Source organism: Pseudoliparis swirei, chromosome 9 (assembly GCF_029220125.1).
Source record: "Pseudoliparis swirei isolate HS2019 ecotype Mariana Trench chromosome 9, NWPU_hadal_v1, whole genome shotgun sequence".
NCBI lineage: Eukaryota > Metazoa > Chordata > Actinopteri > Perciformes > Liparidae > Pseudoliparis > Pseudoliparis swirei.
Window position 1 is genome coordinate 20,870,295 of NC_079396.1, and position 27,397 is coordinate 20,897,691.

General features: G+C 48.8%; 1 protein-coding gene across 1 annotated transcript in view; it reads right to left on the bottom strand.

Moving 5' to 3' along the window:
* Window positions 1–27,397, bottom strand: part of camta1a (calmodulin binding transcription activator 1a) — a 299,603-nt gene that overhangs the window by 51,469 nt on the left and 220,737 nt on the right. Inside the window, exon 6 of the mRNA XM_056422729.1 lies at window positions 4,080–4,151. Within this exon, the coding sequence (XP_056278704.1) occupies window positions 4,080–4,151 (72 nt within the window). The remainder of the gene's footprint in view (window positions 1–4,079; window positions 4,152–27,397) is intronic.

Genomic DNA, 27,397 nt, shown 5'->3' on the forward strand with positions numbered 1-27,397 from the left:
TGATAGCTGTGAAGAAACAAGGTCGTCAGCATTCCCTCCTGCCTTACTCGTCATTTCATTATCTCATCCCTCTCTCCTCCTCTTTAAAGCAGGAAAAGCGGGAGAGGCTATTGACCCCCTCTCTGTGTTCGTGGCAGGCAGCGGGACAAATGAAGTTCCCCCTCAGACCCCCTCCGTAATAATATCATAATTATCCGCACCTCTGTCCCCCCGTCGGCCAGCACAAACTCCGCCGCCGTATTTGATGGAGAGGCGCTAGCCGGGAATTACATTCGATTAGCACTAAACAAGAGAAGGGGACACGGAGCGGTGGAATCAATCAGTGCCACCAGGATGGGAGAGATCCTCGGCGTCCGTCTGTGTGCGCGTGTCATGACAGCTTGTGGATGGAGAGGCTGCGTAGAACTCAACTCATACGGAGTACGGCACACTCCAGCTGTGGCCGGCAGCATTTAAAGAGCAGATGTAATCATGTGCCGCGATGATGTTTGGGATTATTTGGGATATGTTGGTAACATTGAAAATATACCCTGGTATCACACAGAGAGCCATTTTTTTTTAATACCAAATCCAATGAGTGAATCGATTTTTTTTTTTGGAGTGACAAACCTCTGGGCAGCTCTGTGTCTCAGCAGCAATTTGGATTCATTGTTTGCAACCCCGGATAACTGCGGCGGTACCTTTCTTCAGTCGCAGCCATTTGCGGGGATGGGCCAGACATTTTAAAGTGGTCTAATGCCGTGGAGAGGTGGAGGTAGTGTGGTGGTGGGGGGGGGGGGAGCAGATTGAGAGTGAGAGGTGGAAGGAACAAAAGAAAATGAATGGAGGTGAGAGAAGACCCCCCTCGCAGATCTTCACTCCTGTCCCCTGTCTCATTACCCAGGCTTTGACTCAATAAAGAGTGGATAAAGAGTGGATAAAGAGGCGCACACCCACGGGCTATACCACCTCCCCCACCCCCTAAAACACCTTTCACCAACCTCACTCTGTCCGTATTTCTCGTCGCCTCTCTTGCTCACATGTATCGATAAAAAAACAAAAACGCACATAGACACACCGTCTCCTTTCTCCCTTTCTATTCTGCTGCATGTTTATTTTTTTATTTTTTTGGGGTGGGGGGCTTCACATCTTTAAATCTATCTTTTTCTCTCTATCTTTCCTTCATTGTTTATTTTTGTATTTTTTTCTTTGTGCCTAACTTTAAAAAAGTTGTGACCATCTCACCCGCTCTCTCATTCACAGTCTGTCTCTCCCCTCTCTGTCCTCTGTGTTCCCTCCCTGTTGGTGCTGTGTAATAGGAGTTATTTTCATCCCCGTCTCTCCGTGACTGTGGCCGCTGGATGGCTGAATATTTACATTTTTCACTCACTGGTGACCTTTCCCTGTTGCCGCTCTGGGAGCTCCGGTCTCCTTGCTGCTCTGCTGTTGACAGACTATTGCCTGCAAATCTCATATGGACACAGCAAATGGTACACAGGGAGTCGGGGACCGAGTGTTCAGAGACAGGTGAAGAGAGACAGAGTGAGACTGTGGTAACCCAGTTTGAGTGTCGGTTGTCTGAATGAAAGCGGCCGGGAGAGACGGAGGTGCTGAAGGACTATCTGCATCAGCAGAGATATGGACCGAAGTGGTATCATCTTTTACCTCCGGTGTCATTGTGATTTTGGTTTCCTGTCAGCACAGATTGTCTGCAATAAACTGCCTGAGAAAGAGATGTAAATCTGGGGGGGGGGCCAAGAATGCTCGGTGTCAGAGAAAATGCTTTGTAAATTGATGTTTTTTTTGCGCAGCAGAAGGTCGTTTTTTTTTTGGGGTGTGTGTGTGCGTTTTTTACATTTTTTAATGAGTGGATGTGTTAGCTGCACACCAGAGCCCCGGTGAGTCATGTACGTAAAGAGATCTGCTGAGCAGCGTGAGAGGTGAGGGCCAGGGATTCACTAACCAGGCTGTTCCGAGGTGATGCTCTGCAATAACAGGAAAAAGGAGTTGAGTCAGTGAACTCCTTTAAAGTTTCACGAGTGTTTACGCCTGTATGCTGAAAGTGGAAGAGAGAGAGAGGGCGTACGATGAGGAAAGGGAGTAACCTCGGTTGACTCCAGCTCTGATTATATCCCTTCTGCCTCTACACATGTTTTCATCCCAAAGTTGTGGATCTTTCGAGCTGAATTCCACTCAAAGCAAAGGTCGGTCATAAAACAAACAAAAGGGCACGTGGGACTTGTTTTAGGTTGTTTAGTTGGAATTTGCTGGCAATGTTTTTCATCTTCACGGCCAAAGCTATTGGTACTTATGAAATAACAATGTCAGTGATGGGAGACAACAATCCACATTCTTCCTAATATGGGCATTCAGCAGCCTGAATTAATCAGAATCGAGGGGGGTCTTCCACATTTGCAGTCTTCAGGATATTTAAAAAGAGAATTTAAAAACAGAGACTGTAACCCACTTGACTAAGGTTTGGAATGTATTTTTTATATAACAAAGACTGTGAAATTGCCAAATATCTTTGAAATGGACAGGAGGAATGATGACAGCAGCTGCTATGGCAATGTCAGTTTTATCTTTTGATAAACAATACAACCATAACATGAGTCCATTTAATAATAAGCATCCTCACCCAACAGTCTAAACATCTAACACTTTCTTGTGTTATTTTCAGATTCACAATGATATATTCCATGTACTACCTCACAAGCTGTCTGCAGTATTTTGTGGAGTTGAGTTCAAAATGAAGAAGAGTGCGGTCCAAGTAAAGGTGTGCAGTGGGGGGTAGGAAGTGGGGAAGACCCCCTCCCCCCCTCCCCCGCACACCTTACGGCCCTGACCTGATTTGCCGTTTGTTAGTGGTGTGCCGCTCTTGAAAGATGGTCTCTAGTTTTTCCCTCGCTTTCATTACTTTGAATATTTAATAACACGCCGTACCTCTAATCATTTGTAAAATAGATTTAAGTGAAAATAAGCCAAATAGCTCGGCTGATTGATCTCAGAAGAGACGGGCAGAGACATGCTTTTTGTCTGCGCGTGTTGTGATTACCGCCTGTGACACACACAGAGCCGGCGAGAGAGAAATAAACTGTTGTTGTTGTTGTTGTTTGAGAGCTTTTGTTTGCTGTGGGAACACTAATTATTGTGATTAGTATTTCAGCATTGTTGAGGCCAGTTTCTTTTTCTCCCCTCGCGACCGGTCGGCTCTCCTCTTTTTGCTAACCGACACTCTGATGGTGTTTGTTCGTAATGGTTAGATCACAAATGAATTTGTCTCCTGGTTCTGTTCAGTGCGGCGGGGATGTTGTGACTCGACAACTTGCGTCTTCAGAAAATACAACTTGAAAGAGGGCGGCACTGGCAGCGCACAAAGAGTCTCCGTCACAAAGAGGATTTTTCTCTCCACGCTGGAATATATCTACGACATAGAACGTCAGATAGATGGATAGACAGATAGTCAGATAAAAATAGCAGCAGCTCCACACACCACGATGCTCTGCGTGTGTGCTTTATGCCCCCTTTAAATTGTCTGTGTGAGTGGTTGTTCGTAGCAGGCACCTTCCAACAATAATGGCTGCCATGCTAAACGAGAATGATGAGATGTATTGGGGAGGTGATCAAAGGACGACTATTTACAACCACTCTCAGCCCCGCGGACTTGACGACCCACTGTAAGCACACCATACTGTACGGGGGGGAACGTCTTCCATCATGCTTTTACTGCCCATCACTGCAGCTGTTAGACAGAGGAGATGGCAACGCTTTTAGCGGACTGAGATACCGCCTCCCTCGTGCTGGACAGCGCGCGTACGGGCAATGCCATCAGGAGAAGCGAACGACTGGGAAAGATAAGGGGAATGGAGGCCGGGGAGAGGAAAGATGCGGCGGGAGAGAGGGGGGGTGGGGGTGGGGGGGTTGGAAGATGTCTGCCTGCCGGCTGTCAAAGTAAAAGGCTTCGGTTAAATGGGGAAACTGATATCATGCGACTCCTTCAACTATTTGCGGATCGGCCGGGAGAGCTTGAGAGTGAAACTAAAGTGTGGTGAACTGCAGATGATGAGGAGGAGGAGGATGAGAAGAAGAGTAGTTCTTACCTGGAGCAGCCAGTAGCATCTACGGTGGAAGGTGGGGATGATGGAGGAGTGGACGTAGCAGCCATACAGACACTAGAGACAGGAGAGGAAGAGGGGACAGAAAGAGAGGACGTTACACTGCTGTCGAGTCGGCTGACCGGGACAGCTGTGACCCTTGAACCCTTGACCTCTCCCACGTGGAGAGGCCAAGCGACTGTTCGTGGAAACAAAAGACGGTGACCTGGAAGGAGGAAGCGGATGAGGTTCACCGGTGAACACGTCAGCATCACCATGTGACTCCTTCCTTTCCATCCCCTCTCTTCCACTCTCACCCCGTCCTGCTTGGGAACGGAGGCCCTTGACAGAATGATTCAGGGGCTCCTTACGCCAACCCCCCCCCTTCCATCACCCCAGCACATAACTAAAGCACAGTGTTATAAATATCCTTATCGTAAACAGATAATACCGTGCCTGGGGCCTCGTTACCGCGGAGAGAGCTAGGCAGGGCTGATGACGCCTCCCCGGTATCCGGCCGAGGGGCCAGGAGACATTTCTCAGCAGGCAAACGCAACGGAGCGCCGTGCGGTGGTGAGGAACAGGAGCAAGGCGGCACTCCTCCTCCTCCTCCTCCTCCTCAATCCTCCTCCGGAAGAGCCACGGCCCCCTCCCGGCTCCCAGGTGACCCCGGAGGGAGAGCAAACCTGTATTTGCTTGTTTACAGCAATCAACCCCACCCTCACCAGCGAGGATGTCGGCTGAATTTGAGCAATCTGTTATTTGTGGAAGGTGAGGGTAAGGTGGATTGCACATAATCCAGAGACCTTGGCTCTTGCAGGAATAAATCAAACACGCAGGTCGGGAGGGTAGAGCTTCACTCCAATCCACTTTGGTATAACTCTTTGTTTAGAAATCAGGAGAAATCACAGCCGGGTTTATACATACACTGTTAGTGAGTGTGTGTGTGTGTGTGTGTGTGTGCAGACGTGACCCAGCTTCATTATTCAGAAGCTGTGGGTTCAATAAGTGAAGGCAGGTTTCCTCAGGCAGATGTGACTGGGGAGGCGGTATGGGGAGGGTGCAGTGGCGGTGGAAGGGAAGGGGGAGAGGGGAGGCGGGGCGCCGGGCTGCATCGCTCGGAGGACCATGTGATAAATAGGCGCCCTGAGACGCGTTATGCGCTCGTCTTGTTTCACTGAAACCGAGTTTAGAAAGAGCAGAAGACGTCTGCAAGACACTCGTTTGCCAACATCAAGCCGTCTGATTAATTATACCACAGTTCCATTGCACAGCCACACAGACCGGGCGCATGGCGAGGGACACATTGCATCGCGAAGAAACAAACAAACAAATACATCACACAGTCGCACAAACAAGCGGGACATGCGTGACACCCGAGGACCAATTCACAGACCACAGAAGTCACATCAGCCCGGCCTCTCTCTCCAGGTGTTCCTTTGTTCCAGACGCGCGAGAACCCATTTCAACACGAGCGACCTCGGCGCGTGAGAGTTTGAGATAGCGAAGGCATGCAGGCTTCCTCCTGTTCTTATTTGTTGTTGTTGTTGTTGTTGTTGTTGCTGTACTCGCATCCATTACAGCTGTCTGAAATGGGACGTGTGCCTCCTCCCACTCCCATCGCTCTGCCATCCATTACTCCACGCTGGCAATGGACAGACGCTCCCTCCCACTCCCACAGCGCGCTGAACATCACGTTGCCACAGGCACTCACACATTTCTCCCGTGCAGTTTCGTAAGTATCGAGGTCATAAACTCTGCTTTGTGTTCATTTCAGGGATGAGGCAGTCGTGTGATGCAACACGGCACATTAGCCAATAAGTCATTCAACTGGTTCTGTGAAAAGGTGCTCACAAACAGAAATGCCACCATTCTGCCTCTTCAGACTTTAAATTTAAACACCGGCATCGATACGTGGGCAGCGGCGCACCTATTTCGACTGCACGGGTACAACAACAAAAAGAGGCGGACTTCTTTATATGCCGCTTGTGTGCGACATGAACTTGCTGTCTTGTTAATTCTGATTACGGAAAGTTTATTGATATATCATGGTTAATACTGATCTCGCCTAAAGCGCTCGGCCCGCCGGGAGCGGGCGGTGGTGGCCGAGTGCAGTTGGACGAGGCCGTGGCTCCTCACGATTGACAGGTGGGCCGGAGCAACAGGCCTCTGTGACGACTGCGACTGGGGAGTGAATAAATTAGCCCCCAGGCTGCTTTGCTCTCCCTCTGTTTACTCCATTCCTCAACCACACAAAGCGGCGTGCCAGACAAACAAGCGGCTTAAAGCATAACACAACTGTTGCACCTGTTGGTACCGATGTACACGAGGCATCAAACACATTTGCACACGCGTGTGCACCCTCGCCCCCCCGACACACTGCCACCCACACACACACACCGAATTAGACAACCAGCTCTTAAGAGCGGAACGACACCCACTCACACGGAAATAGTCAAAGATGATAGATAGATAGATATATACTTTATTAATCCCCAAGGGGAAATTTGTCGTCACAGTAGCAGCACCAATAAACTAAACACACAAGAATAAAAAATAAAATATAAAAAAACGGGGATGAAAGATACAGGAGTATACAAAGTAAAATATAAAATAAAATATATATGTATATCTATAACATATATGCATACACAATACACAATACTAATGACAAATTAAATTAAATATAAAAATATTAAATATTAAATAAAGATGCAAAGACACATACTGTTACGCTCACGCGCACATCCGAATGCTCACACACACACACACACACACACACACACACACACACACACACACACACACACACACACACACACACACACACACACACACACACACACACAATAGTAACAATAGACCCAAGATAGGAAGGCTGGCCAAGATACTTTTGAGAGCACAAGCACGCCCCCGTAGACAAAGCTCATCATACTCGAACGCTTATCAGTAATTCAAGACGCATATCAGTGACTGGTGTTTCTGCTGCACGCTGAGCGCCGGGGTGACAACGTGACGGCAGCAGAACCATTATTTGCCGTCTTTGGGCTGTGACAGATGACAGCACATCACACGGCAAGCAATTAAACCGTAATTATACACACACATACACACATATCCTCTCATTAGAAGAGCTGTTTCCCAGTGTGTAATTTTAAAGAGCTTTTTGCATGCTGACGCTAAAACAAATACATAGGTGTGCACTGTAGGCACACGCACAAGCATGCACACGTACACACACACACACACAACACATGCACACACGCACAATTGAGCGATGACACACAAAAGGGTTTATAGTATTCACAGACAGCGTATCCATAATGTATGCATGCGCTGTCACTGCAGACAGAAAAAAAAGAGCGACGTGTGTCCTCCAAAGTCAGACACTGATGCAGCAAAATCATTCGGCGTTGTCACTCAAGCGAGCGGCCGAGGCGATGAAACTCCGGCTCGGCCCAATGAGAGGGCGTTAAAGCGGTTCCGAGTGGAGCAGGGAGCGCAGTTCACACGGGGCAAGCGGGCCAGACAGCCCAGTGATAAACAGTTCGGCTTAAATAAAGCCTTCAGATATAAAGGCAGGGCCACCACCGGTTACATGTCCTGCCTCTGGAGGCCACCGCTGCCCCTGGCCTGCCTGTTGCCCTGGCGACACCTCACTTACATTCATCCATCATGGCTGACAGGTGTCAGGCCCAGCTAGAGATAGGTTTGCAAAATGCGACGGATGTGTTGGCAAAACTGGCAAGCAGCTATAGTGAGACTGAGAGAGGGGGGAAACTCGCTCATTAGACCATAATGATGTGTGAAGACAGTCCTAATCAGAGCGTGGCACCTTATTTATGTTGGCAATTTGCTGTTTTCCTGCCTGAGATGCAAACGTCTCACTTGTCAGACGCTGCCACGCATTTGTCTGCCTCTCGTCTGTCAGGTCAACATTCCTGGGATGTTTTTTCAAAAACGGTCAGACTTTTTAAACGACATTCAGCCCACCCACCCAGCCAGCTCGCAGTTTCCATTTATCATCATATGATCCAGCCAACTCTGTGAGGATACTTTTACCACTGACTCATGTCTGGCCGGTGGGTCCCCTGATGTTTCCTAAGCCAACAATCGTTGTCACATATCATCACTCTGGATATGAATAATCTATACTCGGATCCAATGTACATTTTGCAGCTCTGGCTGTATTAAGTGACTTGCTTTGCACCATTATACTGTTGTTGGCATGGACATCCACCTGGTTAAGTCACTTTCTGGCTCACTGCTTCATGAGAGGGAATACATCATTTTATGTGTGTGTACGTCTGTGCGTGTGTGTGCGTGTTTGCAAATGTCTGTTCACTGGATGCCTGGGGCAGGTGATTCAGCCGGGGGCACAGCAGCATAAATAGAGCTCATGCAGCAGCCAATCAGACAGTGGAGGGAGCGCACAAATCCATACTCAATAGAGATTCATGGACCATGCAAGATTCAAGCTACACTGGGCATTGACAGCATCCATGATGAGTATTGATCAACCAGCGATTTCTGGCTCTATACAATCGTGATTAGATGACTTACGGCTGAAAAGTGCCACTTCCAGTTTGGAGGATGAGCTGGTTTTTGACGGATACCGTAATGTTCTGCATTTCACCTGCTGTCTTTACAGTCAGCCGCTCTGCTCTGCTCTCCCCCGGTCGTTTCGGCGGGAATCAAATTATCTGTAGTGTCTGGTGGGGTGGCAATATGCCCAGAAAGCCCATGATATACAGTATCTCTCTTGCATTTTGGATTGAGAGAGAAACGCACGGCACCCGGATGTTGATGGCACAATGACTGGCTTTTATACCAGCGGATGCTTCCTCTGTTCCGATTCTTCTTCTTGATACCCTTTTAAATAAGCCACCACTTGTGAAGTTGTAACAGTATAATTCGTCAGTGAATCCGGAGACTTTCGCAACGGTTGATGAGACATTATACATAATAAATCAAAAGAGGCTGAGATTGATCTTCTCTGTCCTCTCTCCGTTGGCCCAGCTGCAGCATCTAAATCAGAAAGAAAAAACGAGCGGGCTATAAAACGAATTGGCAGGCTGCACCCGAGCTGAAGGAAAGAATGCAAAAACAAACCTTAAAAAATTCCTCAACAAAGCAAAACAAATGACGCTCGGGGAAAATGCATGTGTTATGGAAATATGACCGCCTCTAAAAAATGCTAAAAAACAGTTGATAAACAGGCCCCGAAGAGGAGAATTAATTAGCCACGCTGGACGCGTAAACACAGCTATACATCAAGTTCAAGAGGAGAACAATAACAGGGCTGAGGCAGTGAGAGAGAAACCCCTGACCGCTTGGTACGCCGAAAGCCCTGAGAGACAAGAGAGAGAGGAAAGACATTTCAGGGAGGAGATGTGCGGCGATGGAGGGAGGCATGCGGGTTATACATTGGGCATGGGGAGCGATGAGAGTGGAATGAGAGACAGAGGACAGGGAAGAAGAATAGATGCAGAAAGATAGACGAGAGGATGTGGGCTCTCCAGCCGCACATGTGCACGTGCCAGCGGAGGCTAATGCACATGCCCGTGCACGTCCGTCTCCCTGACTGAAGACGTGGTGTCTGTTGATGCTAATGCTAGCCAGCTGGGCTCACGGCCAAAAGGCATTAAGTGGAATCGAATTCCACCAAACTAGCTTTAATCAGCAGGTTTTTTAAGGTTAGAATTACTCTCCCTCTCCCGCGGCCCGCTGGCCAAGGTTAAAGCAGACACCGGCAGGGGCTGGGCTCGGCTAATGGGATGGAAGGGCGGCACGGGGCCTACGGCCGCGGCCGCCATACGGCGACACGCACACCGACACACAAACACAGCGACACACTGTCGTCTATGCCAAGTCACGCCTGCAAATAACAATAATGCACATACTGCTACAGAAATAGAAATGCAGTTTTACCCGCGCGTGTGTGTGTGTGTGAGAGACTGTACGTGTGCAAACCACCTTTCTATTACTGTAGCTACATGTTTTCTGAATGTAGCACTGCATCACGGCCTATTCACTTAAAGTAACAGGACTGTTGAAACCGTAACACACAAAAGAGAGGTTAAAGGGCCGGATGAGTGAATGTATCAGTTGATGTTTTTTTATACTTCTCAAAGAGCCGGGAGAGGTCTGGCCTTGACCTCAGCCTACAACGGCAGTCAAGCCATTGATGCCCTCCAACAAAGGAAAGCTCAGAAAACCTTGCAACGATTCTGCCAGCTTCTCAAAAGTCAAACTGTGTTTCTATGGCACCCGAACGAGAAGCGGCGGCATAAACACCGACGGTGGCAAATGTTCTCTTTCCAATTTCCCACTCAGGCTTTCGTTTCATTCTCGTCTTTCTCCTCTCCTCGACTGACTTTGCTCAAGTGGCCTTACTTTGGAGATTTACTGGAGATTACATTATCTTTGTTTTTTAAATGCCAGTCGCCATTTTGCATTGCATTTGTCGTGTTTCGACTTGCCGCATTTTGATCAAGCAAAATAGCGTTCGTTTAAAGTCTGTGTGAGGACTCCAGCGAGTTATCCTAATGTGAGGCATGGCAGGTTACAAATGTATGTTAAGTGTATGTGTAAAAGGTAAAATGGAATGCAGTCATTATCTCAAGACACCACTTCCTTATCATCGAACCTTTGGGCTGACCTCTAGATTGCCTGTCTAGAATAAAAATGTTAAAAAAAAATGTATGTCAGCAAAAAGAGTAATGAGCATCTGTTTGCATTACGAGCCAGGGGGGGGGGCTATCAACCACGACAGGCACTTCATTCCATTAAGAGGTGGAGTAATGGATACTGCAATCAGGTTATTATGCCACAGTTTAAAGACGAGGGGTCAGAGGTCAGGTTTTAAGCTGTCATTTCTAGTGACCGAGAAACAGCTGAGTCTAACAAGACTTCCCTGTAACCTGTGCCGTGGAGCTCAGTCAAACCCAAATGCATGTGCTGGAGTGTGGCCAAAGGGATACCAACACAGATACTGGAAATTAATTCATCTGCCCCTCGGATTGAAGCAGCGAGGAAAGGGGAGAAAATCGTACGGAGGAAACCACAGCGTGTGAGCGAGCGCTACATTCCTTTTTTGTTACCTGAAGTTCTTTTTCCTTGACATTGTCGTGAAAAGTGGGGCTCCTTCGACGTCACGCATTCGAAATGAAATAATGAATTAACAAAAGCGTCTCACGGTGAGACTGCTGCTTAATAAACATAGATGGCATTGTTTGAGTCTGTATGACCGCCCATTAACCTTCCCTTGTGTTAGCTGAGGTAAGGATAAAAGTGCCACTGTGTGGAGAAGGGGAGCACATCCTCTGCATTAATGAGAGCAAACCACCTGACCCACTGTTTCCACACACACACACACACACGCGCGCGACCGCTCACACACGCGGCGGAGACCTGCTGGAGATGACATCACAGGCTCAGCCTCCCTGCCGTGGGATATGCCAGGCAGACATGCTGCCTAATTGTAAGAGAGAGCTCAGATTTGTAATGCTCCACAGTTCTGTTAGGGCTGATTAGCGGACGCTCTCGGCTTCTCCACCTGCCGTGATCTATAGGCACTCCACATTTCCAATATCTCCGGTGTGAGCAAGGAAGAGCTGAGAGAGATTGTAAATCATGACGAGTCCTACTGAGCGAAGGAGAGAGAAGCAGAAAAAAGGATGGATCGAGGGCAAGGGAGAGAGAGAGAGAGAGAGAGAGAGAGCGCGAGCAACGGAGGGAGATATTCAGCTTGTGTGGAAACACGAAGTGGAAGAGGCACGGAGAACATTACCGAGGGGAGGGAGGTGATGGGAGAGGGAGTAGTGCACATACAGAGGAGAGAGGAGCACACATCAGGGAGACATGAGAGAGTTAGGGAGGAAAGAAGAGAGGAGAGGAGATATGATTACCAAGAAAACAGCAAGAAGAAGAAAAAAAGTGTGGAGCAGACAAAGAGGAGAAGGAGCATGGGGGGAAGAAAGGGAGTGGGAGGACACAGAGAGAGAGAGAGAGAGAGAGGGAGAGAAGAGGATGGAATGAATGCTAACAGGGAGCCCAAACCCAGTACTGAGGCTTTATCCTTCACAGGCGGAGGAGCAACAATCGCAAACACATTTTCTCTCGCCCTGGCCCTAAGAGAGATAAAAAAGCAATTTGTATTCTATTCCTATTCAGCGTCGCTTGGCCTGTTTCTCTGCCTGCATATTTGTAAACACAGCTTTGTCAGAGCAGCTTAATCTTCCCAACACAAACACAGACTACAGGAAGGAGGGGCCAGAGAGGGCGAGGAGGGGTGAGGAAGGAAAAGCAGTGATGAGGCGAGAGGAGGGTGAGGGCGGGAGGAGGGAGGTCGCGGAGCAACAGAGGGTCAAATATAAAGCTGGGCAGGGCACGAGTCGCTCCCCCCCCCCGTGTCAATCTCTGGAAGTCCAACTGTGTGACGTATACACGCACACAAACAGACACACACTCGCCCGCCATTGGTTGACCCGTTCCCCTCCTGTCGTCATCTCCCCCCCCCCCCCCACCACCACCACCCTCCCTGCTGGCCCAAAAGTCCAACAGGCCGGATTAGTGACAGAAGCAAAAGAACAAGCATTCCTCATCGTATGGCCTGCGTGTGACAGATGGAAGAGGCGGGCCCCGGTGCTTCCTTAACGGCCCCCGTGCCTCTATTTAGTGCTTGTGCTGCACATTTGGCCTGTCGTGGAGCTTACAGGCATGCGCTTAAAGGTTCCAGGGGAACCAAAGTCCACGGCCTGCGCTGGCCAAGCACATCACTGGAACCCACTCCACATTAAGGCAGAATAAGAGAGAGAGAGAGAGAGAGGCGGGGTTTGGAAGTGGCGATCGTCTGGGTGCACATTCGCTCACACAGGCGTGAAATTAGGCAGAGCGACACCTGCCATTATGCGTTGCATTAAAGCGCTGTGGCTTCACCCCGCTCCTTGGCCTTCCATATCGCTCGGTATCTTTCTCTCTCACTCTCCCTTAATCTATTTCTCCCAGTCTCTGCAATCTCTTCACTGTGGCCCACAGTGCCTAATTAAAGCCTGATAGCTGCCCCGCCCACTCCCAACACTAAAAAGGGAAAATGGTGCTCCACTTCAGAGCAGAACAAACTTCGTCAGCTTCTCCAGTCTCTCCTCGGCCCTCCTCCGCCCCGGCAGCACCTACAGCTCAGCCAATTTGTGGAGCCAGGCTCAGCGGCGGGATTAGCAGCGTGGAGCTACAATGACGGTAAACACAACATCTTACCTCCTGTGAACAGCTGTGACTCCAACAACAAATCCAACCAACTGAATTAAAAACAATATTTATAACAAGCCCGGCTGTGGGCTCACGTACCCTTGAGTTTGGGCCTATCAAGGTTTATATAAAAGGTCAACAGCATCACAGTGAATGTTCTGGAGCCGTCAGATAGATAGGTAGCAGAATGACTTAGTGAGGCACGTACAGTATTGACAAAATGTTGCCGGAGCGCTAGGCCTTGTACCTTGTTAGTTGCTGGTTTCAACAAGTGTTGACCCCAAGACAACATATTCTTTGTGGACTATTAATCTTTCCGTATTCCACTTTAAATGAGCATGTATAGAGCCAACCGACGTTCAGTTTGCCAAGGCTCAAACTGCTGACTGTGCGTGTGTGGGGAGACAGAGAGTCCAGCAGGCAGACACAGAGCCGCACAGCAAAGATCTGGAGAGGTGTGGATTGCCACAGAACAGACAGAGAGACGAGCAGAGAAGGAAAGGGAGAGCCGCAGACACACAGCGGGCAGATGGAGGAGCCCGAGAGCCCCCGGGCAGCCCTGTGATGAAGACAGTGGGGAAGGCGACCGAGGGAGTCCGCGTTATGTTCGGATTGTGATGAGGAGATGGAGTGGGGTGGTGGTTGATGGGGGGGGGGGCCGAGACAGAGAAGGGAAGAAGAAGAAAAAAATCAGCCGGTGAGTCAAAAAGAGGGAAAGGAAAGCAAATGAAAAGTGACACTTTAATTCAGAAGGCTCCGTGTGCCCGAGTTATGATGAGATGTTTGTAAGCCGGCTTGTTGGCGCGTCATCTCCCCGTCGCCGCGCGCCCGGCTCCCTCTCGCCGAGGAGACCTGTGGCGCTAACCTGTCTGCATCTGAGCCGCACAGCGGGGGGCGGCACTCTGCCACCATCCGCCGCTTTGATCCTCCCCACTTCCACCATCGCTGCCTCCCCCCCCTCCCCCCCTCCCCCCCTCCCTCCCTCCCTCCCCTCCCTCGCTCTACCTCACCATCGCTCATATGCGAAAAATGCGCCTGTGTCCTGTTGCTGCTTTGACATGGCCAAAGTCCTCCCGTGGCCACCCCACTCATAATTAATTGCGATAACTTAAATCTAGAAGGAGAAAGTTCGCGTTGGCTTCAGAACACAGCGGCGCACCAGCACCGCTATACGGAGATCATCACTGAGAGGAGAGAGACGCTGAGAAATTAAAACTAAACTCACGTTGAACGCATGGCAGAGAGAGAGAGGGAGAGAGAGATGTATAAAAGAAAAGCGAGGGAGAGGCTGCGAGAATTAGAGGCCCGTGGAAACGAAACCCGCTACTGAGACTGAAATGGTTTGACATTCCCGGATGGGCAGAGGCTGGTGTTTGAAGATGAGCGCCTGACAGGGGTATGTGATTTCAACTGGAGAGAGAGGGAAGGCCACAAGGGCTGTTTTTTTTAGGGCGAGGGTAGCAGATGGATAAAGGAGACAGACGGATAAAGGAAGGGAATTATAGGCGCACACATATACATGGGGCTAAAACGCACCTGAAGTACCCGACAGGTACAAGCTTCCAGCCAAAACAGACAGGGGGTGGGGTGGGGGGGGGAGCAAATTCGATCAGCCAGAGAGATTCACTCACACATATACAAATACAAGTCGAGCCAGACAGACAGGGACATGGATAGGTGCACTGTATGAATACACAAAGGGGGTGTGATGAGAAATGTAAAAGTATCGCTGAAAGCGGAGAAAGAACTCAGAGCAAAGTCAAAGTCAGAATGAGGGAGGGGAAGAGACAGATACAGAGGCGGTGGCGGTGGCGGAGGGGGTAGTAAGTTGGAGTGCCGACATGTCTCCAGAGGTTGTAATATATAGCATCGTTTCAATCTCTCAACAGCAACTACAGCCCTCCTTTTTCATATCCTTCCACAGTCTGAGGACAGAGAGATACTTCTGTCCTTCGGAGCAAAATCGGCATTCAAGATGATATAATGTGCTCATTTTTTGACGTTATATCCCCAAATCTGGATGGTTATTTGTGGCTCGATGCGCGTCTCCGTCCCCATTCTCTCCTGAATTCTCAAGGTTACTAATGGTAAAGGACGGATACAAAATGCCGACGTCAAACGCGTTCCTATGTTTGTCTTGTACCGTTTCTCTTCTCGCAGAGAGGTTCGAGACCGATGGTTGATTTATCTGCTGCATGCGCCATTAATCCTGCGACCATGCACGCCTCTGCTGAATAATTGATCTCCGTGCTATTGTAACTACATCCGTCAAAACAATGACACCCCACCTCCATCTCTATCCCTTTACCTTCCTCTTTACCTCCCTGTTCGGCAACACCTTCCCGTACCGTTGAGTTGTTCGAAAACGAATAAATCTCGTGCACTGTTTTCACAGTCTTCTGCCCGGTCGAATTGGGAGGAAGGAAGCGGTACGGTTAGTTGGGAGTGCTGTTTCAGCAACACAGTCGGTGCGACTCTCTGGTTCCACCACCAGAGGGAGCAGCTCCTCGACTGTATTTAGAAATCCAGAGAGGAGGCCCGGCCACTTGCCCACATACACAAAAGTATAAAGATGTAGTTGACAGGGTAATCTGAGGATGCCAACGCCTCCACTCTAGAGTCCTGGCAGCCAAGTGAGGGGGGCTGAGAGCAGCAGTGACCTCCTCAGGTGATCCGCTCTCAGCTCTCCGTCTAGACCTCGACAAACAGCTGCTCGCTCAAGAGCAGAAGGGGAACAATGACCCTTAATTTATGTCCACACCCCTCCTTCCTTCCTCCTTCCCTCCCTCTGCCTGTCTCTTCGGCTTGTTTTTGCATACTGCATTTAAGGTAATAAGTACAGTATCTCCTTGAATGCCACAGTGCTATAAATCAGAAGAAAATAGACCTGTCATCGAAGTAAACAATGCATGAGACCAGTTATCATTAAAAACAAAAAGGGTTCTGGAGGAGCCCGAGCCATGCATACGGATGAGGACAGGACCAATCTCTCCTTGGCTCGCCCTAAGCCTCCGGCCTACACTGGAGGTGGAGACACACACACACACACACATGCACAAAACACACAGCGGAGCAAACAGAAAACTGGAACCCGAAGACTCCTAAAGATGTTGATTTCCTCAGACCTCGAAGCACGGCTAACGGCTTCACAAATAACAGTTTGATGATGATATTTACCCCCGGATAATGACTTCCTATGACAAATAGCGCGCGATTACGGAGTCATTCAATCATATCATGTTGGTCGAAGTGACATTTCAAAGATTTAGGCCAGCGCTCGGAAAATGAGCTCCGCATTTCGATTGCGGGGGGACGACATTGTTCAATGTCACGACAGTGCCGTGAAACTTCAGCGTCATTTGTTATGTTGTGCCATCAATGTTTATGACAGCCAATCCATCGCCGAGTAAGCTGTATGTCAACCTTTATGTCAGCTTCATGACACATGGATGGCATGAAATGTCATGAAATGTCATCTCTATGTTCCCGGGAAGCCAGAGCACATGTGACGGATACAACGTGGAGAAGAAGAAAAGAAGAATAAAAATCCCTAGTCTTGAACACGTGTTTGCAGAGCAGAGTTCAAATACCCTTCATGTAAATCGCCAGTGTTCCTGTGCCCCTGTGTGAGGCGCCGGGCGGATGGCTCCCGGCACGGATTTGCATGCAAAGCTGCATATCCTGCTTCCATAGCAGGAGCCCCTCAGGTGTAACCGAGTGGAGGTTCCTGGTGGCTCTCTGCCCTCCACCTGCCTGAATGAGATTGGGTTTGAGTCCCCCCCTCTCACCTCACCACCGCCTTGCTTTTTTCAAAAGGGAGCACAGACACTGGAGCGAGGAGATAGAGAGGTCAGCAAGACGGAGACTGGACATGATAGACACGGGAGGGGAGGGTGAGGGAGAGTGAGTGGGGAGGGAGAGAGAGAGAGAGAGAGAGAGAGAGTCTGGCCTTTAGTCAAAAGACGTGGACTAACATTTACCCAGCTGCTGATTTCATGACCCGTGATGAATACTGCAGCCAGAGTCTTAGATGATTCCTCCTCTAGCTGATGATGACAGTAATGGAGACGGTCTCCTCCTGGAGCGAAACGTTTCTCCAAAGATGCCACGGGTTGAGAGTGATTGCTCCAACCCATTAGACAGGGTGTATCCCTAAGTGATGCTTGACGCGAATGAAGATGGCCGTACATCTGTGTGTACAGCACCTACAAACAGGCCTCCAGCAGTAGTTGTGCCTGTACAGTAATAGGCTTCGTTGAGGCCCGTAAAGTGCTGCTGCTGCATTTTTAGAGTGGGGTAGAATTGCAGTGCTACGGAGTTCGCGAAGGGGAATCTGGGAGGAGGAGATGGAAAATAAAAAAAATAAAATCTGTGCAAACTAGAGGCTATGTCTCAAGGCTTCTTTAAGTCTAATGCAGGGTGTTATCCGACAGGGAGAGCTGAGAGATGCATTCTTATCACCCATACACACACATACACACAGACACACACCGACTAAATTAAAGTTTCTTTTCAATCTGATGAACATGGCTCTGTGGTCCGTCTCTGCCTTGTGTTACAGTCATGCTGCCTGCCAGATATGAGCCAGTTGAGCAGAGAAGATCAGCCTCTGTCTGCAGCTGTCATCCTTCAGACACACTTGGTGACAGAGGGGTCCTGTGCAACCTCTGAGGGCAACGTAAGGACTGACATGTTGTGATGGCTCCTCCCACCGCCAACTCCCACCCCCCGCCCCTCTCTTCCTAGAGCGGCCCCGATGCCCCTGCCCTGTCTCATTATGTGGGCGAGATGTTTAGGGGGTCTCTCTGAGATGTGCCGTCTCACTGTCAGCCTGCATAATGCCTCTCAGTAGGCACCTTAGCTACTGCAGCACACAGTTATTGTGTGTGTGTGTGTGTGGGCTCCTAATCCACAGAATTCCTTTGCACTATACTGCTGGATTCTCTCCATACAACGGTGGCTATTACAGTCCAGAGGGTGTTCCCACTCATGCACGATTCAAAGTGACCGGTGTAAACACAACACCTAGATTTGTCGATGTGTGTTTACAATTTGTGCCTATTGCCGAGAATGAAATTTAATTAAGTAGGGAGATTTACATGAGCAGATGACAGAGGGTCGTTGGGGAGCGCCAGTGAGAGTTTCCATTCAGCCCGCAGATTAATAAAAGCCTACGTCAAGATCTGCGGGATGACAAACAGCGAGACGCAGACGGCACAAAACAAAAGCAAAACAATCAACTTCTTGAAAAGGCTTAAATGACATTTAATATATTTACTGGCATACATAAACATAAATTGACACCGCGCGGCTGAGGGGAGTGAATACAATATCTCTGATTGCTATTACTGGCATAAGCAATGACAGTGTGCACTAGATTGGTGTGGGATATCGAATTTCATGTTCTTTGAAATGGAGTCTGAAATGTGAGATTTGTCTCTTGCCTCTGAATAGCTTCCCCCCCCCCTCTCATTTGGAAGACCGGCACATTCAGTTAACTAATGTGCAGTATATGGCGATGCTACGCTATTACCCTCCGTTCTCTCAAACCGCCTGTCGAAAAAAAAGGATGGAACATCAGATGTGATTTGGAGACGCTTTTCTTCCCGTTTCCGTTTCGCATCAGAAACATACCTGCTGGGAAGATTTCCTCTCTGCAAATTCCCCCCCTATCTGCTGCTGAAATGCTATTCATCTCATTACGGTTGATTGGGATCCTCAACACATTAAAGAGAGAGAGAGCGCACAAGCATGTGCGTGCGCGTGTGTGTGTGTGTGTGTGTGTGTGTGTTTTCATGCATGTAAATAAAGACAGAGATAATGAGCATAGAGAATGGGAGCAAGAAAGAGATATGTCGAGAGGGCGAGCGGGGAAGAGAATGAGGGAGGGAGGAGTGTGTTAATGAGTGTGAGATGTGCTGAGGTCGCTGTGTTTGTTCTGTAATAGTGTGTTGCCGCAGAGCACCGCCACCTCAGGTGGGTGATTAGTAGTAATTATATAATTACACAAAATGTGATAATAAACAGCACAGTGGGAATCAGCTCCATCATCTACTCTGCTACACCGCGCATATGGGTATCTATATATATGTTCGCTTTCTCATGCGCAATCAAGTAAACATAAAAACACAATTCTCGCTTTTTAACAACCACACACACCCTCCATTTCACACGCGGCCCTGCGCCAACTCGGAGAGGCGCGGGCAAACCCATTTGCATCCCAGATAATTCCAACCTGATACAAAAAAAAGTAATGGAACCCTCACACTCGTCCTCCACTCGCACCTGTGAGTAAAAAACGATTTGCTCCCTGACACACAGTAACAGCCAATAAAACAAGTGCTGACTCGCTCCCAAAAGGCAGCCGAGGGGAGCTGGAGGGACAAATGAACACAAACTGGGAGTCAAAAAAAAAAAAAAGCTGCTGCTCCCGGGAGGATTTTTGCCTTTTCTGTAGTCCTCGTGCTCCTTCCTGCTTGAGTGAAGAAACTCTACGTGAAAGAGCCCGCGATTGTCCATCGTTTTCTCCGGGCCCGCTGCGAAAAAAGAAAACCAGCGTTCGGATAAAAAAAGACGGGAGACGTGGCCTTTGCTTCTTTTAAGTCGACTGAGAGTCAAAGATAAACGTGTGTTTGCGTGTGCGTGAATGCGACTGTGAATGTGCGTGTCCATTTTCAAGGTCAGAGCGACCTTCAGCAGGCATAGGTGGTTTTGCATGTGTGGAATGGCAATAAAGAGACATATAGGTGATGTCCCGTTAGCTCACCTGGTATCTGGTACCAAGGCTGAGTCCTCCACTGTGGCCCCTTTGCTGCATGTCATCCTCCCCCCCCCCCCCTCTCTCTCCCTTCCCAGGCTATCACCATCAATTAAAAGGCAAAAAGCCCAACGAATATAATACAAAGAGGAGACAGACGGGGACGGAATTACAAGCACGAACGCAAATGAGCCGTCCAGTCGATTTGAGGTTGGGGGTGAAACTCACAGCGTGGGTGCAAGTGGAGAACAACTGGCATGAATAAGGGGGGAGGAGGATAGAGGATGGAGGAAAGAGGGGGCAATGTCAGGATCCGGAGGAAAAATAGAGGATATGGAGTGAGGGAACAGCATGGGGTGGAAGCAGGGGATAATTACTGCTAATAAAGCCTAATGGAATTCAGGCCTCACGTCAGGTGCAAGATGATCTGATTACTTCTGGGCGGCCGGGGGAAATTGGGAACTGATCCGTTAATCCCGCCATCCCCTTTTGTCTCCCATTCGCTGTGCGAATACGAGTATCTGTAGGTGTGTTATCACAATATTTGAGAAGTATGCAAAGTTAGTTTAACTCATCCTTGTATAACCGATGCACACGGCAAGCACAGTGATTTCAATATTTCACATTCATAGTTTGAGTTTAAATAATTCAATAATCATATTAGATTTCATATTAGATTGCGTCTCGCCATTAGTGTGTGTGTGTGTATCAAGAGCGTGAATCACGGGGTGTGTTCTTTGACGGTGGCTCGCAGTGTGACCTGTGGCATCCCTGAATCGGAGCACGGCCCATTGTCCTCTGTGTATGTTAGTGCATGCTCATCTGTGTGTGTGTGTGCGTGTGTGTGTGTGTATGCACATGCTGTTTGAACTTTTCAACCGCCTCTCCCTCCCCCGGCGTCCTGCGGATGACCGCTGACCTTGGCTGAATATCACAGTCTGGCGACACAGAGGTCAATGGAAGATGCCGCCTTTCTACAACACAGTGAGGTACAATGTGTGTGTTGTGTGTCCGTTGGTGTCGGTGAGAACCACTGTACTGATGCCGTATGATATACTGTATATACAGTTTATATATTATTTATAAAGGTGCTTTATGTGAGACAGGACAGGAGCCTCTGTTGGCACGAAGGTAGTCGGTAGATGTGTGTGTTTGAAGGCAGCGCGTACACATCTAGTTCAGTATGAGCACACGTATGCGGATGGGAAGGGCGAGCATCTTGTTACGCGAGTCCATACACTCGAAACAATCTCCTCCGTCTCCAGTCTCCTCTCTCGACTTCTGGCTGATGTTTCCCGGGCTCTCTTGAGCTTCAGCCCGGCTGCTGCTGCTGCGCGGAAACGGCTCCGGCAATCGAGAAAAGGAGCGGGCGTCATTAGCCCGGGCGGGAGATGCCGTCCTCAGCCATCCTCTATCTCTCCGGAGCACCTGCTCCGTCTCCAGATGAGATCAGGAAGGTGGGGCAGTGGAGGGCATAGGAAGGGTGCAGCGCAGGGATGCTCCAAGCGGGAGGAGAGGCAAGATGAGGGTGCACAAGAGAGATGGGAAAGAGGAGGGCTGCGTGCGGAAGATATCAGCCCAGGCCTTAAACCAGACTCCAGGCACTCGTTATCGGGGTTTGATTTCTTGCTATGCTGCTCCACAGACTCGGCTCATTGTAATGGCTGTTGGGTGTGAACATGGACATGGCAGCAGCAAGTCAAAAAGGATTAGCCACTTAAAGAAGAGAAGAGATGTTTATTTTCAAGTGCTGCTCTGTTAGCTTATATACTGTATATATCAAAATGAAAATCCAAGGCACCGGGGAAATAATATCAATAGGATCCCTGAGGAAAAATCCAATTCCTACATAAAAAAAAATATATATACACACAGTGTAGTCAAGTTGAAAGAAACATCAATATGATGCATGTAAAGTCGTGGCCTTCCCAATGTGATATGCCACGATCAGTAATTCACCGCATTTTAAAGCTCTGACAATAATAGGAGACATACCACAAGGTCTTAACCAGATACGGTCGCTTTTAAGCATTAACGGAACGGAGCACATTTTTCACCACCACTGGGAAGACAAAATCATATGAATCATTATGTTTAACATAATAGCATATTGACCTTGAGTGGTATAGAGAGATAAAGTGCACTTTATCACAGAGAGCATACATTAAACTGCTTTTTCCCCACAGATATTTTCTCCATTTTGACATCAGGAGACAAAAATAATATCCTGCCCCTTTGCGTGACCTTTATTATAAGCTTGGCAATGACATAATGTCCACAGTAATGCTTACTTGAATCCGTTTCAAACTGTAACGCAGTCACTCCAGTGAGGTGTGTATACGTGGTTCACAGCAGTAACACCTTCAGTCCCTCTACAGCTGGTCGGGGTCTGGTTGCCCGTGCCGTGTTCGGCCTTTACAGCTTCACATAGTGTGTAAAAAAAGCTTTTTACTGCAAGACAATCTGAGAGCTTGTTGTGTTTTTACAGAGTAGCATCTTTGCTTGTTGTGTGAGGGTGGGATAACATATTGGATGTTTATTAGAGCTGCAGTCAATGCCCAGGCCAGAGCGCTGCTATAAAACGACCCTCTATTGCTGGTCAGGAGAGGCAGTCAACTGGGCTGCGAGCCTGCTCAAGCCAGATGCCACTGGGCTGCTAGGAGCACTGCTGTCCCCTTATCCCAATCACCACTAGGTCACCCTGGAACGGTGTAAGAGTCACACACACACACACACACACAGAGGGGACGTCTGCTTTGTTTACTTCCCTATGTGAGCTCCTCCAGCACACACGAGTCGCTCAATGCAATGTCTATATGCATGCAATGCGTTAGCTAGCGCCCGGGAAGAACAATGGTTATGTTCCAAATTCAGGAGCAGCGAGCTGCAACGGTCCCCCGTGCCTGGCCGAGCGGTGTGTATAAGGCTGCGTCCTGGGATCCTATCCCCTATTTATTTTTGGGCCTCTTGAATTTTTAAAGGGGGACCAAAGCACTGGCCGGAGGCACTTTAGAGACCCATGCAGCAACACGAGCAGAGGCCAAACACACTCAAAAAAACAACAATCGCGCTCACAGGTCACGTCAAGACATGGCCAGTGAGGTGAAATACCGGGTGCTTAGGATCTGATGGAGCAGCCAGTCCCTTTCTCATCGATCTCTCCCTCTGACCATTTAGCGCCTTTGATACTCTGGGGGGGTCACAGCTGTGTCCGTGTGGTCCTATAGTGCCAGCTTCACCCTGGCACACCATGCAGGAGGAGCATGACGGAGAATCAGTTCTGCATTCGGGCAGTCTGAGGCACTTTAAGGGCACCGTGGCAGCGTTATGGAACCGAGGGGAACCAGCCCCATCTTTATTGCTCTTTAATCAGAGCAGTGCAGGCTGGGTAAAGATCAATGATCTCTGATGGTGTTAGCATTGACTGGAGCCTACAGCTCCCAATCAAGGGCCCCTCTCCCACCTAATGTTACATTTAATGAGCCAATTAGTCCACAATGGCGTGGCCGGCATCTTAAACTGTTGTTTACTCTGCATTCATTATTAATATCTCATAGTTAGGTATGAATAAAATTAAAAGGAGCGGTGAGACCATTAGCTCCCCATTGTGGGATGCTTATTAAGATAGGATGCTTTGTTATCCGAGCAAGGGGTGGGGTGGTAATTGTTCGTGGTGGGCAGGATATGCCGGTTCAGTAGCAAGAGAGGTTTGATTTATACAACCTTGGAGATGTTGATGCAAGCGTGTATGAGAGACGGAGTGGTGTGGTTTGCTCTAATGGCTGTGAGAGAAGAACAACAGCCTGCATCCAGCGGCGTCAGATACAGCTTCAGCTCCCTTGTAAACACTCTTTCTGTTCCTGCCCTCCACTCATTACCCTCTCCCACTTTAACACCTCTGGGAAGGTATATGAAAATGAGTTTTAACTCAATGCGTCTTTTTCCTGTTTATTGGTTTTGTTTGTGTTCTTTTGTTGGTCTTGATTATTCTGCTTTTCAATTGAATGCAGGAGAGAAAAAAACAAAGTGGTGAAGGTAGGTCTGTTTTCGAAACCCGTTCCAACGTGGGTGAATGCAATTGATCCATCAGTAAGATTGGAGCCGAGTCAAAATCAAACACCTCCAACTATTGTCGTTAGCACTCTTGTTCTGCACCTTTGTTCTGGCAAGGCCGGATGTGGATGCACAGGGACCGGGACCGAAGCCCACTGTTTGTTTGTTTTTGCCCCGTTTTGGCTGTTCACTCATGACGAAGATAGAGTGAGAGTGTGTATACGGCGGCTGGAGCAGAACAAAATAAATCACACAAAAAATCAATAAAACATTAAAATCGCTTCAGCCAACAGAGCAAAACCCAGCTGCATCCAGCAGCTCGTTCGCCCAGAAAGATCCTCCGCTGCTTCTCTTGATGGGATCGACTCCAAATATTCGGCAGGCAAAGCTGAGAACACACCTCAGAGGGAAAGGCTTTGCGTTTCATTCGGTGGAGAGGAGACAACATTCAGCCACGAACAGAATTAAACATATTCCAAACACTTCTTTTGGGTAAGATATAGAGGTTATTGGCCTGAGGCGTGGTGCTTATGACCAATCAGTGCAATTCGTTACAAGAATTCATGAAATAAAACGATCCAATTTTTTAATGCCTCCTATTGTCCCCAAGGCAAGTGGTTTGACAGATACTGGCTGGAAGGAATATTCATTAATATATTTCTAAATCGGCTGAAGGCTACATTACAAAGACTAACAAACGGCGACACTTGTGGGCGAAGTCGTCCCCACACGTCCTCCATTTCCTCATTCTTCTCTTCATCTACCGGCTCCAGTCAGAAAGCAACGGGGTAAGCCTTTTCGGATTTCACTGCTCCTCGCCCGCTCAAGCAGTGTATAATAACTCGAGCCAACATCGTTCTGGAACGCGGCGGCAATCGCTTTCAAGCTCCCACTTAAAATAGTCCCGGTGACAAGCCTGCTGCTTTAAATAAGCGCCTCAGCCTGTCTGGAGAGGCTCCTTAATCCCAGTGGTGAGAGACACTCCAACAGGAAGACGCCGGGGTGAAAAAAACACTCCCGGAGCGACTGGGACAATTTACAGCAGGTGACGGTGGGAACCAGGATCCACCGGCAGGGCGAGGCGGAGAGCGCGTGGGGGGGGCGTGTTGAAGTGGAAAGGGAATATACATGGAACGGAAATGAGACAGCTTACCTACAAATACCTCAGTGCCCCCCCCCCCTCCCCCAGCTAAATACATCCTTAGGGGCACTCTAGCGCAAGTGCTCAAAACAGGAGGGAAAAAAAGGCTGAACACACCAGCACAGAGTGATATGCAAAATATACAAGTCCCGCAGCAAAAAGGCCGACGTGTCTACCGTCGCCGCTTTCCACCTCAGTTTCTGTTTTCAGGAAACTACTTGTGCTCTCGGGCCTGCGCCAGGCTGCGGTGTGAACTGTGCTTAGGTGGGACCGGCAAGGTGACGTCATCCTTTGGCCAGAGAGGAAGACAACAGGGTTATGACATCTGCTCTGTGACAGTATGTCCAGCACACAGCGGCTCGTCCTCCCTCAATATTTTGGTGTTCTGCCCTTCTCTCAATGCCTCCCTGTCCCATCCTCTCCTTCTCTTCCACGACCAGGCTTTGTTCCCATTCTCCCCCACTTTTCTCCCTCTCCCTCTCTCTTTCTCTCTCCGCCACCCTATCACTTCCACGCTCCCTCCTTCCCCACCTCACACTCCCACCCTCTCTCCCTTTATACCTGAGGCTCTTGTTCTTTTATAGCAAATTGAACCTTTCACTCTGAAAGAAATAATTACTCTCTGGAGAGAAAGGGGACTGCCGTGGAATGCTGATATGACACACAATGTCACCTTGCCACTCAGGAGCTGCCTGCACACCCAGTTCAGAGAGTGAGAGAGAGGAGGGGGGAAGGATGCAAGGGAGGGAGATTGCGGGTCAGGGAGCGGAAAGGGTGAGGAGGGTGATGGAATAAAAGTAACAGCAAAGGTAAAGGCACGGGCAATGGCGAGGAAGAGTGAGAGGAAGTGATGCCTGTGAGAAAAAACTGGAGATGGAGGGAGTGAAACCACAATGAGGACAGGGAAGGTATTACAGGTAATAAGCCACGGGAAATAAGGGAAGGTGTCACAAAATAATGTAATAAAACGATGAAAATGAGAGGGAGGAGACTGGCTGCTATGTTATGTGGAAGTGTCGAGTCAAAGTGAAAGAAAAGGCCAAGAGTGGATATGTGATAAGAGGGCGATAAGAAAGGTCACAGGGGGAGACTGGAAGAGAGGTGGTGTGTTGGGGTCAGAAAGAGAGAACAGGAGTGAGAGATAAGGAGCGGGCGTGACGGCAAGAGCCCTTACTGGGGTCACAACCGGGGATGGATCCATCTTCATCTACTGGCTTTTGTGAGCTGGGAGCAGGAGCAGCTAGAGCCGTGAGCCGGATCACTGCCATTTCCACTTATTACCCATCATGCCTTTCAGCAGAGTGGCCACGCGGTCATGCTCCGGCCCCTGGGAATCTAAACGGCCCTGTGCGGGCTGAAGGGCAGAAGGGACGGGGAGTGGGAGGATGGGTGGAAAGGATAGGCGGGGGGGGGGGGGGGGGGGCATCAGGGTTCTGGACACTGTAATGCTGTCAGCAGAGCTGGATCCAGAGTTACTGTGGCTAAGACCAAGCTGGATCAAGCCTGCTGCCAGACACGGCTGCCACTGTTCATTTAGTCGGCGAAAAAACTAGAACAAGACAATGTACCGTGTGACAGCAATGTTTCCACGAAGAACACACATTGACTTGAAGAAATGTTCAATTTTCAATAAAAGTCGAGAGATTGTAGCGAAAGTTTTTTGCTAATAAATGAAAACAATCCACGGAAATATGATCAAATGGATATTCAGCTGCATTACCAGGTAAACTGAGCCAGCAGCCGCAGCTAATCTGTTGAATGATGGGCACATGATGTGTGACAGTACACAACACACCAGTGTGACTGCTGTCGCTTTAGTATTGTTTGCTCTGCTTTTGGTCCATAACAAACATCCGTTTTTTCAGATGCTAAATGCTCCACTTTGTTCACCAGATAGTTTCTAACTGTGTCTAAAACAACGACGGAGAGTGTGAGAGTGAACAAAAAGAGTAAAGTTAAAGGCGGGACGACTGCTTAAATGAGCTGAAACCGGTCAAATATTGATTATAGCTGCTTTAAAGATATTGTTCTGCCCCACATTGTCATGTGTTGCATTCGAGACGCCAAGTGGTGTAGAAGGCAATTGCTTTTCTTGTTCTTAGATTTGTCCCTCCTCTCTTACCG